At 39.1% G+C, this 18,810-nt stretch overlaps 1 protein-coding gene across 2 annotated transcripts in view; it reads right to left on the reverse strand.

The window, feature by feature from the left end:
• Positions 1-15,791, reverse strand: part of BEST3 (bestrophin 3) — a 54,931-nt gene extending 39,140 nt beyond the window's left edge. Inside the window, exons 1-6 of one of the 2 annotated variants that reach the window (XM_008960774.4) lie at positions 15,599-15,791; positions 12,786-13,149; positions 6,396-6,541; positions 4,838-5,004; positions 1,558-1,652; positions 862-1,095 (exon numbers count right to left, since the gene is read on the reverse strand). In XM_008960774.4, coding sequence (XP_008959022.1) covers positions 862-1,095; positions 1,558-1,652; positions 4,838-4,989 — 481 coding nt within the window. In that variant the 5' untranslated portion in view covers positions 4,990-5,004; positions 6,396-6,541; positions 12,786-13,149; positions 15,599-15,791. Of the gene's footprint in view, positions 1-861; positions 1,096-1,557; positions 1,653-4,837; positions 5,005-6,395; positions 6,542-12,785; positions 13,150-15,598 lie in introns of those variants that run through there. The other variant, XM_008960778.4, reaches the window with a different exon arrangement.
• Positions 15,792-18,810: the final 3,019 nt, after the last annotated feature.

The raw sequence follows: 18,810 nt of genomic DNA on the forward strand, positions 1-18,810 counted from the left end.
TTGGCTCACTGCAACCTCCACTTCCCAGGTTCAAGCGATTCTCCTGCCTCAGCCTCCCGAGTAGCGGGAATTACAGGCGGGAGCCAGCAAGCCCAGCTAATTATTGTATTTTTAGTAGAGACAGGGTTTCACCATGTTGGCCAGGCTTGTCTGGAACTCCTGACCTCAGGTGATCCACCCGCCTGGGCCTTCCAAACAGCTCGCCCAGCCAGATTGTTTAATAAATATGATAATTATTATGTTTACCTTAAGGCAACGTTACTATCTGCCACTTTCTCTCCCCCACCTCTGAAGTAAACTTGAGGGCAGGAACCATGTCTTATTCATCTTTGTCTCTTAGTTTGCTTCTGGCACATAGTAGGTAATCAATAAATGTTTCTTTTTCTTTTCTTTTCTTTCCTTTTCTTTCTCTCTCTCTCTCTCTCTCTTTTTTTTTTTTCTTTTTTCTTTTTTCTTTTTTTTTTGAGACAGGTCTGGCTCTGTGGCCCAGGCTGGAGTGCAGTGCTGCAATCTCGGGTCACTGCAACCTCTGCCTCCGCCTCCCGGGTTCAAGTGATTCTCGTGCCTCAGCCTCCCCAGTAGCTGGGATTACAGGCACACGCCACCACGCCCGGCTAATTTTTTCTATTTTTAGTAGAGATGGGGTTTCGCCATGTTGGCCAGGTTGGTCTCAAACTCCTGACCTCAGATGATCTGCCCGCCTCCACCTTCCAAAGTGCTGGGATTACAGGCATGAGCCACCGCGCCCAACCAATAAATGTTTCTTGAGTGAATAAACAAACATAAAGAATTTTCAAAGGAATTCTGGAGGTCCTGTCTCAGCTGAGAAGAGCCCATGGAAGGAAAAGCCATTCATAGTACCTGCTTCAACCACGTGGTCCATTGTGGGAAATCTTTTGTACACAGCAGTGCTCACCGAGCGAAAGATGAGCAGGGAGGTGAGATTGACGTAGCGCATCAGCGTCCTTCTAAGCAGGCGCCCGTGCTCGTCGCTTCCGTGAACACTGCTGGAGATGAGGAACATTAGCCTGTCTGGCCAGGGCAAATTCACAAACTGGTTCCACCATCGGTTCACTACCAGAGTAACATAAAACCCTGTAGAATAACAGGAAATTATAAAGCAGTTTCTTACAGCAGACACGTTGGTGACACTGATGCTTTTAGCTGAATTTTAGCCTTTTTAGAGGTTGGAGGACAAAAATATATTATTATCCATATCTTCTGATTTTGCCTTCCAGAAAAAAAATGTCATTTGTGCCTGGCAATGCCTAAGCACCCTGTAAGTGGGTATTAGATCTCAAATATTGACTGCAAAAATGGAGAGTTAGTGAAGAGAAAGCTTAAATGTCCAATAGCAGATTATTTCCTCAAACTTGTTCGGTGTTAATTTCGCAAAAGCAGCCGTGAAGGCAAACCTTACGGATGATTCTGGTTCTATTGCAAGCGGTGGCTTTTCAGGCATGCCTCTCAGCTTGGAAACACTCCCATGCAGAGTCATCGGTGTCATCCTAACGGAGACAGCTATGTGGCTGCAATCTGCGTGTGACCTATACTTACCAAGCACAAAGGTTACTGGAATTTGTTCAGCATATCTGTCACAGTAAATTGATAATTTTTCAAAGTAACGTTTTTGGGCTCCTGTAAGTAACAATCTGGAGCAAAAATAAAATGCACAGCCCTTTATGATATTATACTTCTGCACCTGCTTTGCAAGTGACATTAAGTGCAAACAATTAAGCACAAATAATCTGTTTTATTTTTGAAGGATCAATAATTTTTTCCTTTTTTCTTAAACTGATGTGTCTCAAAGGCTTTTTAATTGCTTAATGTCTCAGGTGCTAACATTTTGTAAACATGATTGGCTATTAAATAGTAGGATTAACTAATCATTTTATTTTAAAAACTTTATATTTTAAAAGTTTTATATGATTGATTCATTGGATTTAGAGCAAGGTATGTTACAAAATAGTTCAGTTTTCAATTATTCATCAGGAATACCTTAAAAAGAGTGTATTATTGATTAAGTATGAATTAGCATTATTAAGTAATTGTTAAATAATAACACTGAATTTGACACCTTGATATTTCTCCTGAATATGCAACTTAGCACATTCTTGATTATCATGTGTATAATATCCTTTCAAGGGATATTATACCTGTTCATTTTAAAGCCCAGAATTGTTTGGAGTCTAAAACAAATTTAACAATGAGAAATGAAAACTTTCATTATTAAATTTAGTCACTCTCTCAAAATTTATATTATAGATCTAACCCAACCTGCCCAAACCCCATTTTCTGGTATTGTTAAACATAAGTGCATTTAATGAGACTATTATTGATATTTACATTATAGGGAAGAGATTCAGAGTCTGGAGAAATGTTTTAAGGCAAACTAATAATAATGACCAAAATACAGGAAGGAAAGCCAAACAGATGAATTTGAATAAATCGACGAGTGTAGCTGTTCCAAAGGAGGAAGGAACTCAAGGAAAGATCCATTATAACAAGCATCAAAGGCTCATTTGGGTCAGTAGAACTTTGATAAAGGAAGCAAAGGGATAATGAGATAACAGTAAGCAACCAATTAGATTGCAGATAGAGAGCTGTTGGGAGCTGGTCCTGACAAAGAAGGTGTGTGGGGTACAGGGTGAGCTTGGAGTTCCTGCCCCAGCTTTGGAAGAGGTGTTAGAATTACTGAAGTCAGGGAAAGCTGACAGGAGAGGTACCAGATTGTTGCAGAGGTCTATCAGGGTTATGCTGATGACAATTACAGCCAGAATGGTTTCTGATGTTCAAATAGACATGGTCAAAGAGGATTTAAATGTGGAAAGCATGGACCTTTTTTAAGGTCAGACAAAGCCAGATTTTAATTCCAAGTCTGACACTTATGAATTTGGACTTTGAGCATATTTTTGAATCTCTCTGTGTCTCAGTTTTCTCATCTGTAAGTGGGGATAAAAATATCTATATATAAGAGACATTGTAAAGATTAAATAATATATGTATACATATATATAACCACTTAACAAATTGCCTCATACTTAGTTAATAATAAAATGGTTCATATTAATAGTTGGCCAAAGAAAAAATATTTGGCTAATAGATGTAGAAATTTTAATAGCTAGAAAGTATTTCAGAAATTATTTTGTCAAATTCCTCCAAAAATAGAAATAAATGTAATCAAATTAATGAATCTGGTTCATCCTTATAATTTTTGTTAGGAATAATTATGTACCTATAATAGAGCTAATAAAGACTTAGAGAATGAAACTACATCTATATTTTTCTATAGATGTGTTTGATTTTCTTGACAAACTCATCCTATAGTTCTTGGTATACCTTTGATTAAGATAGAAAGATCTATTTTAATAAGGTATTACAATTGAACTTTAAAAATTTAAGGATGACTTGAACTGATAATTTTTGTTATAAATGTAAGCCCTCTGCTTTAGAAGAAATATATGCATAAAATGTTGTGGGGTATAAGTATGATATTGGAACAAAAGTTGAGGCCCCAAGGAACATTTCTAGCTACATTGCAACTGTACTAAGGGCTATTCTGTTCTATTCTTAGCAGAAGTAGCAGCAATAAATTCACATTAGTAAAAATGAACTAATGAGATAATTATCACGAAACACCATTGTATCTTTTACCATTTCATATTCTGAAGGCTTAGGTGATACCTACCTAAATTGCCAAAATAATATCATATTATATGACATGTCTGAAAAATTATTAGAGGTTGTTAATAGGACTTTCCCTCTAAAAATATTTTGTCAAAATATATACCAATGCATACACTTGCTTGGAAGGGTTGTTTTGACATATGGAAAAATAGCTGTACCTATTTTACTTTTAATAATTATCAGTCAACTACATTAATATCCCTCTTTTCCAAAGGAGATCCTGTTGCTGCAAGGAAGAATGTGAGAGCAATGGAACACAAATTTGTTTATCTGTATGCAGAAGAAAAATAACAAACTATGAACATAGAAAAAATGGAAATACAGCCTCAAAAACCTTTAGCTTTCCTGTTTTAAATTTTAGCTTCCTCCAGAGAAGAAATTTATGCATTCAATTTTAATTTAAAAAGCTTTAAAATCTCATAAGACTTCCCTTTTATCATACTGATGAAATTTTATTAAGACTATAACTTGTCATCATAAAAATATTTCTTGGACTTGATATTGCTCAAATTTCCTGTCAATCTGACAGGCATATGTTGTAATGTTATAAAGAATAAGCACCTCCTTTTGTGAACATAATATACCCTCAACTCAGAAAACGGAAAGAAAATAAATTAGTCTACAGGCCTTTGCTTTATTTGAGGTACTGTTAAGTGTGGCAGGCATCATCCTGGATAAGATATTTTCATTCCAGGCCAAAAGAAGGAAAGCTTTTCCCTGACATACACCAATCATGAACATGTTGATTATATAGGTAGTTGCTACAAGCTGTCAAATCATCAACTATGAATGACAAGTTGACAGAAGCACAAATAATTATTGTCTGTGGACTTTGCCCATTCAAAAATCTTTACATAGTAAAGATCTAAAGATAATCCTTCCATTTTGTGCCTATTGCAACAGTCTCGAGGCACAACTGGGGCTGGAATGAAGGCCACCTGAATCTTACAGTGAGGGTCTATTTTACAACCTAACAATGGTTAGTGGTGGATTAAAATCTGTCCTGAGGGGAAGAAGACAAAAGAGAGGCTCACGCAAAAAAGGAGTTCCATAATGCAAAGTCAGTGGCAATCAAAAGGTTCAGATTTTTGAGACTGTATTCTTCCACAATATCTGATGGCCATTTAAGGAGACATGCAAAGAAAAGTACCTGTACACCAAACTTATTGCTGTATAAAGAACAGCAAAAACAATAAATTCCCTGTACAGTAGTTTGTAGATGCTGCCTCTCCACTTGAGGAGTAACCTATGAAATCCAAAAAAAGTTGCATTTGCTACTTTACTGGAGTAAGTGACAGTCATCTTGGATAGTTTTTTCTAGAAGAGCAAGAAGACAAAACACAAGTAAAAAGCAATGTTTAAAATAGGGCATAAATCTGTATGTCTGTATATCAAGGAAATTCAAGCCAGCAACTAGTCAGCCATATCTCTGTTTTGTCTTTCTTAGTTTCTATAATTCGGAACTTTCAGATAACCATTATCTCAGTTTAGCAGAAAGCAGGAGGAAAGCAGTCTCTGGGAAGAGTAATATTAGACATCTTAAACTTGCCTTAACTGTTAAATATTATTTTTAGATTATATAGCCATTGGCCAATATATATTTGAATGAACAAATGAGACAAACAAGGCCCTCGTGAGAATTTAATTGATGGGGCACTTTTGGTGGGTTTGATTGCATGTAGATGTCTCTCTAGTGGAGGTCCAAATGCATCGTTAGCACTCATTGCATTTCAAAAGGCAGCCAAAAAGTTGGGTCATAGTGATAAATAAGAATGGTGCAGTTTCCCCATGACAAGTTGTACATAAATGCTTAGGGATGGTTCACATTCTCTTTGGAGTTGAACAAAATGAGGTCATTATTTACAACTCTTTCTACTTGAGTCCATTTCATGAATGTGGTTAGGATGAGCACTGGGCCCGAAAGCCTTGTTTTCGGTGAGTTCTTTGGAATTCCACCACTTTTCACCAAGATATTAAATATTCAGGTTTTGAAACAGACAGCGCAAAGCTAATCTTTGAAAATCTTGCTCAATTTCTGGCTAAGATAGAACATATGCAAATAAAATGAGATTTATTTAAAATCTTACTTTTCTCAAAAGGATCTATGAGGAGAGTCTTATAGAGCTACTTAGACTGAAATCATGAAGCTTTTAGATAGAATTGTACTAGACACAAAAAATAAATTCTGTAGCAGATTTCTTTTGTAAAGTAGCCTACACCACACATTTTATCATAAACAAGAAAATTTTCTATCTTTACTCATTGCTGGAAAAACAATTCAACTCTGATTTGCCTATTTTCCCTAAGGAAATGAAACTCTGGAGCTACATTTACAGCATTTTCTAAAATCACAAACTTAGCTTTCAACATTACTGATTTTAATAAAGAAGGTAGGGCCTTTTGGCACAAGTAAGTGGCATTACAAAAGGATGGGACTCATGCCACAAAACCGGTTTTATTTTTCCATCTTTACCTTGTCTATTTGCCTAGTGCGAATACAGCCAAAATTGGGAGAGGAGCATAATAAATTAAACCCATTTCATAATTTGTTCTCATGGACTCCCGGTAGTTTTAAATAACAGTCCTTAATTAACTTTCCTTTCTTTCATTTAGTAGTTCACTCTTCTTTTCAAGCTCTGCCAGGAAAATGAAAATCACAGCAAGTAGAGGTCAGAATTAAAATGCATAGGTTTACTCTGGGCACTAACCTATTTATTTGGTTTGTGGTCTCCGACAGGAAAGAGAATCTTCAAATTTCGGGCTCCCCCTGAAGAGGTGCCTTCAGGTCGGTGCTGCACGCCCGGTGTCACCCTTCGCTCTTGCACAGTCAGATTTTCTTTCTGTTCTCTGGCCACTGAGAGGACCCAGAGTGTGACAAGAACAGGGGTTAAATGTTTTTCCACTTGTAGAGGCCTGTTTATGCCAGTTTACCCACTGATGACAGTTATAGCTGGGAACAAACAGAAGCAACAGCTGCTGATGCTGCTTTTTTCTAAGCTATAATTATAACTCCACCTGCCGCCCCAAGTACCCCCTTGAATGAGAAGTTGGCAGTGACATGAAGGATGTTGGGCCGTTTGTCTGTTAGATTCATTTGACTCCACCCTGGGATCAAGGAAGAAAGGTTGATTTGGCCCTAAAGAGTTCAAAAAAGAGGCCCCACCAGCCAAAAAAAAAGTCTTTTTGTGCTTGAAATGAAGATTAAATTCTTAAAACTGGGCTGGAATGCGGTGGCCCACACCTGTAATCCTAGCACTTTGGGAGGCCGAGGCAGGCGGATCACCTGAGGTCAGGAGTTTGAGACCAGCCTGGCCAACATGGTGAAACGCTGTCTCTACTAAAAATACAAAAATTAGCTGGGTCTGGTGGTGGGCTCCTGCAATCCCACCTACTTGGGAGGTTAAGGCTGGAGAATCACTGGAACCCAGGAGGCGGAGGTTGCAGTGAGCTGAGATCACACCACTGCACTCTAGCCTGGGCGACAGAGCGAGACTCTGCCTCAAAAAACAGATGAAAAAATTCTTATGAAGCCATAAACTGGGGCAGACAAGAATATAAACAGGATTTTTGCCACTTGAGAGGTGTTGAAAATGTTCTTCAATTAAAAACAACGATTATGTGTTAGTGTGTGTGTGGTGTGTGTTTGTGTGTTACAAGAACACATAGAGAATCATGATATATTGATGGCTTAGTGTAGTGGGAAATAATAACACATGGATTCATCACATTTTTTTTCTTTTAAGATGGAGTCTCGCTCTGTCGCCCAGGCTGGAGTGCAGTGGCACGATCTTGGCTCACTGCAACCTCACCTCCCGGGTTCAAGCGATTTTCCTGCCTCAGCCTCCCAAGTAGCTGGGATTACAGGTGCACACCATCACACCGGCTAATTTTTTATATTTTTGGTAGAGATGAGGCTTCACCATGTTGGCCAGGCTGATCTCGAGCTCCTTACCTCAAGTGATCTGCCTGCCTCGGCCTTCCAAAATGCTGGGATTACAGGCGTGAGGCAACGCACCCGGCCAGATTCATCACGTTTGTTATCCTTCCACGGTCAGCTAGGAAATTTTTTCTTTTTTTTTTTTGAGATGGAGCTTTGCTCTTCTTGCCCAGGCTGGAGTGCAATGGTGCCGATCACGGTGCACTGCAACCTCCGCCTCCCGGGTTCAAGCGATTCTCCTGCCTCAGCCTCCTGAGTAGCTGGGATTACAGGCATGCGCCACCACGCCCAGCTAATTTTGTGTTTTTAGTAGAGACAGGGTTTCTCCATGTTGGTCAGGCTGGTCTTGAACCCCCGACCTCAGGTGATATGCCTGCCTCGGCCTCTCAAAGTGCTGGGATTACAGGTGTGAGCCCACCGCACCCGGCCCATAGTTTCTTTCTTTTCTTTTCCTTCCTTCCTTCCTTCCTTCCTTCCTTCCTTCCTTCCTTCCTTCCTTCTTTCCTTCCTTTCCTCCCTCCCTCCCTCCCTCTCTCTCTCTCTCTCTCTTCTTTCTTTCTTTCTTTTTTGGAGACACAGTCTCACTCTGTTGCTTAGGCTGGAGTGCAATGGCACAATCTTGGCTCACTGCAACCTCCGCCTCCTGGGTTCATGCAATTCTCCTGCCTTAGCCTCCCGAGTAGCTGGGACTACAGGCGTGTCCCACCACACCTGGCTAATTTTTGTATTTTTGGTAGAGAGGGAGTTTCACCATATTGGTCAGGCTGGTCTTGAACTCCTGACCTGGTGATTCGCCCTCCTCAGCCTCCCAAAGTGCTGGAATTACAGGCATGAGCCATCGCGCCCAGCCCCATATTTTCTTTCTTAAAAGAGAGAATTCACCAGCATTCTTTAAGTAATAAAATAAATAATTTCAGGGCCAATTCCTGGGACTTTTCCAACCTTCTAAAGTAACTTGTGCACCCTTGCACCTTAACTTAAAGAAAATGTATTTTTGTGGAGAAAGATATAGAAAAAAATGCTTATTCTAAAATTAAGATTACATATAATTAAATTTTTCTAAAACATTAAGTTTTATATGCATTTTGCTGGATTCTTTATCAAATTCTAGGTACCTTAGATTAGAGCAAAGCCAGGGCTGTAGGTATCTTTTTAATTTCTTGCCCCCATCCCTGTTCATAATTCCAGTATGGAGCCCTGTGAATAATGAATATTTAGTATGTATTTGCTGTTTGATTATTCCTTACCTTCACTATTATAATTCTGTTGGTTATTTGAGGGAATTTGTGAACATTTAAAAAGCATATATACAATGTTGCACATCTTATGTTGTGTTGCCATGAAAAGTGGTCTGATAGATCTGATGTTATGTTTATAAAGGTTTGCAAGACGAATCTCAGCAAATCTAAACCCAAATGCTTATGAAATAGGAACATCGGAGGTATTTTGTAAAATTCTCACTCTTGCATCTCCTATTGGTTGTGTGGTGGCCCTGACAGCTGGCATATTCCCAGCAGCCATGACTGCATAGCTAGGGGATCTGCCTCTGTGGGGCACTGTACGCACTGTTGGTTGGTTTCATTTCTAAACAGGGATAATTATGTTCCTCTCTCCCATTGGGTTGTTTTGAGGAATGACTAATTAATGGTTGGAGACAGCACTCTAAATGCAAATTAGTCAATAATGATCAGATTGAATGAACAAACTCCCATTTTTGAGCTCTGAATCTGGTGGTGATTTCTAACAGGTACTGAAAGAGGCCTTGTCGAAATAGCCCTGCTTAGAGGAGACAAGCCACTAAAGCTTATTTTAAAATATCCAACAAACACCGGATTGCAAAGTTGAAGGCTCATATCACTTTTTAAATAGAACTTTAAAGTTTCTTTAGAAATTTTTTTCCAGATTCTAAAAGTAAAATATGATTATTAAAAAATAAAAAGGAAAACAACATATAAAGAAGACAGTGGCACTCTGTCCTGCCACACTAGAGGGGTGGTATCATTTGGCATAAAGTTAATCTTGCTAGACTTTTGTGGAAAATATTTTAACCCTATAATTAGTAGCAAACAATATGATAGACCCTTAGGCAATTTCAGGGCTCTATGAAATAACTATACCAGCCATATTTTCCCTTGACAGTAAACATCAAGTAATGTGATTTTGACCACTCTGATTTTCAACAGTCCAGAGTAGCCCATTTGTCTTTGATTCCAGTAAACCTCCAATGACAGGGCAATTCATAGAAAAGAACAAGGAATCATTTCCACTTGGAATCCTGATATTCACCTATAGATGTCAAAATAAATCTCTTTGTTCCTTAAGGAAACAGGAAACAGTAACAACAACAAGTTTACGTAGCCAATACCACCTTCTACTTGAGAAACAGCTATTTAGAAAGCCCCACATTCATTTTAAACTGATTTGACATGTCTCCACTGACATGAGAAGTCTCTTGTCAAATTTCTTCTGAGTGATTAGTTGAACATAAATTGTGTGTAGATAACACATGTATTCAAATATTAACCAAAGACCAGATGTTGTATTTTGGAGGATTTGATTCTGAACCTAAGACTTTGGGACATTACTAAGTGGGCAATCAATCAATGTTTTTGATGGGGAAAGGGTTCGAAAAAATCCGAGCTGCAGAAATGTGAGTCTCTGGGAAGAGTGTGTGATGAATTGGAGTGGGTAGGGACTATAGAAGGGGAATCAATTTGAAGGTTATTTTGGTTGTTCTGGGATAAATTGGGATGGTGGGTGGGTGGGTGGGTGGAATGCAGAGGAAGGATGGTGGGAGAGAGCCCAGGGGATAGCTACCACTGCAGGGAGGGGAAGAAGAGCAGGGGTAGGCGAGAGGAGGAGGAGAAGGAGGAGGAGGAAAAGGAGGAGGCAAGAGGAGGAGGAGGAGGAAAGAGAAGTATCATATGACACTTCCTTTGTCCTTTGAGTCTGTTTGCTCATGAAGAACAAACATTATGGAACATGATTCTCAAATTTGTTCAGGTATGCTGTTCTTGATGACATGCCATGAACTTTTGATGTGTTTTATTTTATCCTGCAAATAAAAACATTCTACCAGCAAAAATGGATGCAAACTCAAGTTTCAAGTGGGAGCCAATGTGCCCATAAAAAATAAAGTTGCTGAATTAAGTATGATTAGTCTGGCCCAGGCACAGTGGCTCACGCCTGTAATCCCAGCACTTGGGGAGGCTGAGGCAGGCAGATCACAAGGTCAGGTGATCGATACCAGCCTGGTCAATGTGGTGAAACCCCGTCTCTACTAAAAATACAAAAAAATTAGCCAGGCATGGTGGCACATGCCTGTAGTCCCAGCTACTGAGGAGGCTGAGGCAGGAGAATTGCTTGAATCCAGGAGGCGGAGGGTGCAGTGAGCTGAGATCGTGCCACTGCACTCCAGCCTGGGTGACACATCAAGACTCCGTCAAAAAAAAAAAAAAAAAGAAAAAAGAATGATTAGCCTGTGGTTAGTGGTCAGTTTTCCTGTTAATACTTCTTTCTGGAACTTATGTTGCTATGTGCTGGATTTCTCTAGAAAAAAGATAGCAAACAGTGCTAAAAGTTCAAGAAAAATTCAGAGTAAAACGTAGAGAACAGTCCTCATTTTTTTTTCCACAGCAGAATACACTGGTTTGGTTAGTTTCAGAACCAATTATAGTGATCATGTTTTCCTACAGGTAAATTTTTACTTGCCCAGTTGGATGGTGATCTTCTTGAGAACTCATGTCCTACTCTTTCTTGTTTTTTTTCTTTTTTTCCTATTTACTGCTTGCAACAATGGATCCAACAGCTGCATAACAAACACTGTTTGGGGTAAATCATGTGGCACTCCAGGTGTGCAGAGGTTTCTGTGTATGTCATTGGACATAGAACTGTGCCAAAAATCAAACCAAAGAAGATGGAAAACCTCTTCAATTAATTTATTATCTTTGATTTCAGGGGAGATAGAGTGAACTCCTCAGACTAGAAAGACTGTTGAGTTTTATTACAGCTGAAGCTCTAAGCTCATAAGAGACTGGATATTTGAGGAGTCATCATTACTTTCCTAGCATAGAGTAATTGCTAACTCAACAAAACAGAAATGCACTAGTTCAAATTTTGAAGGTTATCTTTTTCTAATGGAAGGTATGGAAACTTTGTTCTATTTTAGAGATGAAAGCTTAGAGTCTAGAGTATTATGATTATGGTGCTGAATGTGTATCCTGTACTCTATAATTGATGACTTTTTAAAAATGAATGGTATTATTCATCTCAAATACATTCCAGATTGCTAAAGAAAAAAATTTCACATAGAATCAATTAAAAATCAGCTTAATTTTACAAGAAAAGGCACACAAATCCAAGAATATTGTTTATTCCAAACAGCTGTGAAATTCTGTTACTTTACCACTGTGATTGTAGAAGGTAGTGGAAATTATGTTACTGTATGGGTAAAGGCAACATATAGGTAAATAGAAAAATGCTATTCATAAATATGTGGGCAATTCTAAAATACCTTTTCTCGTGTAGTAAAATGCACGTGGAAATGAAAAACCCATGTTGGTTCTGGTTTTCTTTTCTTTCTTTTTTTTTTTTGAGACAGAGTCTCCGTCTGTTGCCCAGCCTGGAGTGCAGTGGTGCAATCTCGGCTCACTGCAAGCTCCGCCTCCCAGGTTCACGCCATTCTCTTGCCTCAGCCTCCCAAGCAGCTGGGACCACAGGCGCCCGCCACCACGCCCGGCTAATTTTTTGTATGTTTAGTAGAGACGGGGTTTCACTGTGTTAGCCAGGATGGTCTCGATCTCCTGACCTCGTGATGCGCCTGCCTCGGCCTCCCAGAGTGCTGGGATTACAGGCGTGAGCCACCACGCCCGGCTGGTTCTGGTTTTCTAATATGGTATATTGAGCATTCTTCAGACATCTTTTCAGTCCTTTAACATATAACAGCTCCTTAATAGTGGTTACTGCTGGGGAGAGTAGTAGGTTTGGAGTAAGGGGGGAAGAAAAAAACTTCAGTTTTTCCTCCATATAATTTTATATTTTAAAAAGTAACATCTATATTTTAATATGTAATCATATTAAATAAATGAAATAAAAATCAGACTTGATGGCACTTCCAAATTCATACCTCCAGCTCAGATCTTCCACCCAACTCCAGACTTACCTTAATATTTCCATAAACATCTCAAACCCAACATGCCCAAAATGGAACTCCTGGCCTTTTCCCACAAATGTGCTCCATGTGTAACCTTTCCCATCTCTGTTGATGAACATTCCTTCCTTCCAAAAGGTCTAGAACCTTGAAGTCATCTTCAGCTCCTCTCTTTCTCTCACACTGCAATCCAATCTTTCAGCAAATTGTATTGGTTCCACCTTGAACATATACTCAGAATCTGTCATCTCACTATCGCAGAGATAGGGAGCTATCTCCACTGCCCCTGCCTCTTCAGAACCCGCATCGTGGTTTTCCGGGGTCACTCCAGCAGCTTCCCACAGGTCTCCCGGTGTCTGCACTTGCTCCCTGCAGTCTGTTGTAACACAAAGGCAGAAAAATCTTATTAAAAGACAAGCCAAGTCAAGCCATGTCTCTCCTCTTGTCACAGAGGAGTGACAAGCCATGTCACTCCTCTGCTCAAAACCCCTCATTCACTCCCTGCTCTTCTCAGAATAAAAGCCTACGTCCTTCAATGGCAGCTAAGGTCTTCCATGACCTGCTCTCATTTCCTCCTTGGTCTCATTTCCTATTACTTTCACCTGTGGACTCATCTCTAGCTGCATTTGTCTCCTTTGTTTCCTCAAACACATAGGCATGTCCCCAGCCTCAGTAGCCTCTACCTGCCTGGAATGTTCTTCCTCCAGGTATCTGAGGCACTGTCTCCTTCACCTCTTTCAAGCTTTTGCTCAGGTATCTTCTCAATGAGCTGATGACTCTACCTAAAACTTTGTAGTGCCCTGCACACCTCCCTCCTCACAGCACTCCTGATGCCCTTACCCGGCTTCACTTGTGCTCTTTCTCCACACCATTCTCCTTTGTATATACCTTGTAATTGACACATTTGTTGTGTTTATTGTCTTTTTCTCCCTACTAGAATGGGAGTTCCACAAGGGCAGGGAGCTGTCTGTTGTTCACTGATGAAAGCAAAGTGCCTTGAATAGTGGCTACTTCAAGAAATATTTATTGAATGAAAATTTAAAAACAGCCTAGAAGGGTTTCCACTATTTCTCATATGAGAATGCCAATGTCATGAGGACCAGTTCCATGAGTATTTTGTTAATTACTTTATATCCAATGCCCAGCAAAGTATCTGCTATTAGTAGGCACTTAATAAATGTTTATGAAATGAATAAATGAGGATGTATTTTTTATCCAGATGTTTAGCCCATCTTTTTAGTATAAATGGTGGGTTTATTTATTTATTTATTTTTTTGAGATGGAGTTTCTTTCTTGTCGCCCAGGCTGGAGTGCAATGACGCGAATTCTGCTCACTGCAACCTCCGCCTCCCAGGTTCAAGCGCTTCTCCTACCTCAGCCTCCCAAGTAGCTGGCATTATAGTCACCCACAACCACACCTGGCTAATTTTTGTATTTTTAGTGGAGATGGGGGTTTCACCATGTTGGCCCGGCTGGTGTCAAACTCCTGACCTCAGATGATCTGCCCGCTTTGGCCTCCCAAAGTACTAGGATTACAACTGTGAGCCACCACACCCGGCAATACAAGTGATATTTATTGAGTAATTTTTTTTAATCTCAGCATTTTTCCTCTGGAGGTGTGGGTTTTACGGCATTCTGGAAAGCTAAAGACAGGCGTTATTCAGGGACCTCTGAGTATCAACTTTGCATTCTGTCTGCACCGTGGAATGCTTCATCTGCATTCTGTGTGGTTACCTCTCTTCTGAGTTTCTGTATCCTTAGCTACTTAAATCAGAAACTTAGAGTGGGGATGTGAGTGGCCTCTTGTAGCCAATCCATCTGAAACACGGTCTCTCATCTCTTTTCTTTTCTTTTTTTTTTTACTGACCTCAAGGAGATTTAGACTAGACTACTGCACGTTAAATAGCAATATAATATTTGAATGGATAGAGGCAGAAATAAATTGATTCCTTCTACCTCCTGTTGACTACTCCATAATATCATTACGTTATAGGCATTGGACTGGGCACTCACATGGTGAGTGATAAATGCATTGAACACTCCTTAAGATAGCAGTAAGCAATAATAATGAAAGGATGGACACAGTAAATGTTCTTTGATGATGGTCTAGGTGGTGGCAATATCATTCTTGTGGCTCATAAGATGCATCAGGGTTCTTGACCTTGAATGCCCTTTTAGGATAGGAGGGTTTTGGTGATGATTAAATTATAAAGGTCCTTTAGTGGAATTTGACTGACTACTTTCCAACAGCAGAGTAATAGTATATAAGAGCTACGGATGTTCAGATCCACTGTTAAGGTGGTATCTCAGAGTACATTCTGATATGTTTTAATATTTCTGTGAGAGAAAAATGGAAGTAAATTGAGAATTGAGTATACTTCCTCTTCCCATACCTAGTAGTTTGGAGATGACTTGTGTTCTTGCTCATCCTGTTTTTTCTCACAGGTACATAATTAGATTAAATTAAAAACATAAAAATGAGTTGTGTAAAGGATACTCATAGGACTCAGCTTCTACTAGAGCTCATGGCATTCTATCAGACCATCTAATCCTGCCTTTAGGAACATAAGATCTGCTTGCGTGCTGACAGGGCTACTTTCCTTAGCATAGCATCATCTTGTTATAAGAAGACGAAAGTAAAAGGTAAGTTGTATCCACGTTTCCATTTCCTCAAAGTGAAAAACCAGGTGGTTGTATCTCTTGGGCTTCCCTTCTCCAAGCCCTTGTAGAAAGAGTTTGTTTTTACATTTGTCGTTAGAGTAAGACAGCCAGGATTGTTCCTTGCTAACTTCATTAATAACTAACAAAATTACATATGAATTTACCTTTTGACCCAGCAATTCGGTTTCCAGGAATCCACCTAACGCACACTTCCAATAATAAAAAAATGCATTTGCACCAAGTTATTAACTGCAGCATTGTTTGTAACTGAAAAATGCTGGAAAAAATCTAAATGCCCCTACACAGGAGAGTGGTTGAATAAACTGTAGCACATCCATGATGTGTAGTACTGTGCAGCTGCAAAAGGGAACAAGAAAGATGTTTATGAATTGATATGGAGTGATTTCCAGGGTATACTGATGGGTGGAAAAAGTATAAAATAAAACCTATGTCAATAAACATGTGAAAAGATGCTCAACATTATTAATCATTAGGTAAATGCAAATCAAAATGACAATGCGATACCACATCCACCCACTAGGATGGCTATAAACAAACAGACGAAATAGAAAATAACAAGTCTTAGTGAGAATGTGGAGAAACTGGAATCCTGTACATTGCTGGTAAAATTGTAAAATGGTACAGCTACTGTGGAAAATGGTTTGGTGGCTCCTCAGAAAGTTACATAGAATTATCCTATGACCCCAGCAATTCTACTCCTAGGTATATGCCCCAAAATATTGAAGACAGATATTCAAAGATGCATATATAATGTTCATAACAGCACTATTCACAATAGCCAAAAGGTGGAAACAGCCCAAATGTCCATCAGCTGATAGAAAGATAAACAAAATGTAGTATATCCATTCAATGGAATATTATTCAGCCATAAAAAGGAATGAAGTACTTACACATGCTATAATGTGAATGAACCTTGGAAATATTATGTTAAATAAAAGAAACCAAATATAAAAAGGTCACATATTATTATGATTCCATCTATATGAAATTACCCAGATAGGTGAATCCATAGAGACAGAAAACAGACTAGTCATCACCTGGGCTATAGGTAGGGAGAAATGAGGAGTAACTACTTGATGAATATGGGGGATTCTTTTGAGACATTTTTGAGAAAATTTTGTGGAACTAGAGAGACATGGTGGTTAGAGAACATTGTGAATGTGCTAAATGCTACCAAATTATACACTTTATTATTTTATTTATTTATTTTTTTGAGACAGAGTCTCCCTCTGTTACCCAGGCTGGAGTGCAGTAGTGCAATCTTGTTTCACTGCAACCTCTGCCTCCTGGTTTTAAGCGATTCTTGTGTCTCAGCCTTCCAAGTAGCTGGAACTACAGGTGCGTGCCACTATGGCTGGCTAATTTTTTGTATTTTTAGTAAAGACAGGGTTTCACCATGTTGTCCAGGCTGGTCTCAAACTCCTGGCCTCAAGTGATTCGCCTGCCTTGGCTTCCCAAAGTGCTGGGATTATAGATATGAGCCACCATGCCCAGCCTGAACTGTACACTTCAAAATGGTTAATTTTATCTTATGCAAACTGAACCTCAAAGGAGAGAGAGAATATCGATAGTGTACTACCTTTCATGGAAGAATAAAAGGGGAGATAAAATATGCATGTATCTGCTCACTTATGGAAAATAACTTTTTACAAAAATAGGTGCAGTGAGATTTGGTTATTCAGAGTTTGAGAATGAGATGGAAAGAAGAAGTGGAATGGGGTAGTGGTTGTGGGGTGACATGGACTAGATAAACTTCTTGTATATCTCTGACTCTTAGAACCAGGGAATGAACCACAAAGTGCCCCCTACCCTGTCCAAATAATTAAAATCTACAGGATATGGGAGGAGCCCAATTAGAATGCAAAGGGTAACAAGTGGATCTAACTGTACTACAAATGAATATCATAACCATACTTAAAGAGTTGGGGAAGAACCAACTAAGTTTGGAAAACAGTATTTTGACTGTACAATATAAAGCTAAAGACATAAAGAACTGTATAAAAATATATACTCTAGTTGGTAAATTTGTTTCCACAGACAGAGGCATGGGTTAGCAACTCTGAGACTACTTTATGTATATATTAGGATTGAGCAAATAAGTAAAGTGTTCTTTAGAGAAATAATCAATTCCAGGAAATATATAAGATGAGCCTGAACGTTTTGTGGTGCCAGAAACTAAGGAAGTACTAAAAAATGATGGAGTATGTCAAAATGACACAGGAGCCATATCGAAGGAGGTCCCAGTGAAATTTGGGACAAGGTGTGCTAAAAAATGGATAATCATAGTAATGGATTATAACCCATAAAATACAATAAATGTTCCTGAGTCCATACTGATATAAACAAGTAAATGAATAAGTAAATAAATTAATGAAGCGAAGGGCCAGCTCTTCTTTAATAAATATAGAAGGAATAGATCATCCTGGCTAACATGGTGAAACCCTGTCTCTACTAAAAAATACAAAAAATTAGCTGGGCGTGGTGGCGGGTGCCTGTAGTCCCAGCTACTCGGGAGGCTGAGGCAGGAGAAAGGCATGAACCAGGAGGTGGAGCTTGCAGTGAGCTGAGATCGCCCGCTGCACTCCAGCCTGGGCGACAGAGCGAGACTCTGTCTCAAAAAAATAAAATAAAATAAAATAAAAATAAAAATAAATAAATAAATATAGAAGGCAGGATGGAAATGGAAAGTCACCATTAGCAAAGACAGGAATCAATATACACTAATAGTACTGAGAGAAGTTGTGTTAAGAAACAGGGCATTTGCACGATCTCAAAGTATCTCCCCATAAGATACTTTTAGTTACAAAGGGAAAAGCAGTAGCCTTATACAGATGAAACCTGTCAACTACCACAGAATCAAGTGACCAAAGTTAACTTCACCAGTAATGCCATATTGACGTCAGGGATTCTTAACATGATGCACCGAGAAGGGCACAACATTACTTCTGTGATAGTCTTGCCCAAAATGCATAACCTCAATCTCATCATAAGGAAACATCAGACAAGTGTACATTGAGAGACTTTCTACAAAATAATTGATTAGTACTCTTCAAAAGTGTCAAGGTAGTGAAAGACAGATTGAGAAACTGTCACAGATTGGAGAAGACTAAGGAGACAGGACAGTTGGACCTTAGACCAGTTAGGACATTAGGGGACAACTGTAACATTTGGATAAGGTCTGCAGATTAGTTAATAGAATTATCTCAGTACTAACTTCCTGGTTTTGATCATTGTATGGTGGTTAGGGAGGATGTTAATATTAGAGGAAGCTGGACAACAGGTATATGAGATCTCTGTATTGCTCTGCAACTTTACTTCTAAAATTTTTCAAAATTAAAAATTAAAAACATAAAAA

Source organism: Pan paniscus, chromosome 10 (genome assembly GCF_029289425.2).
Source record: "Pan paniscus chromosome 10, NHGRI_mPanPan1-v2.0_pri, whole genome shotgun sequence".
NCBI classification, from domain to species: Eukaryota; Metazoa; Chordata; class Mammalia; order Primates; family Hominidae; genus Pan; species Pan paniscus.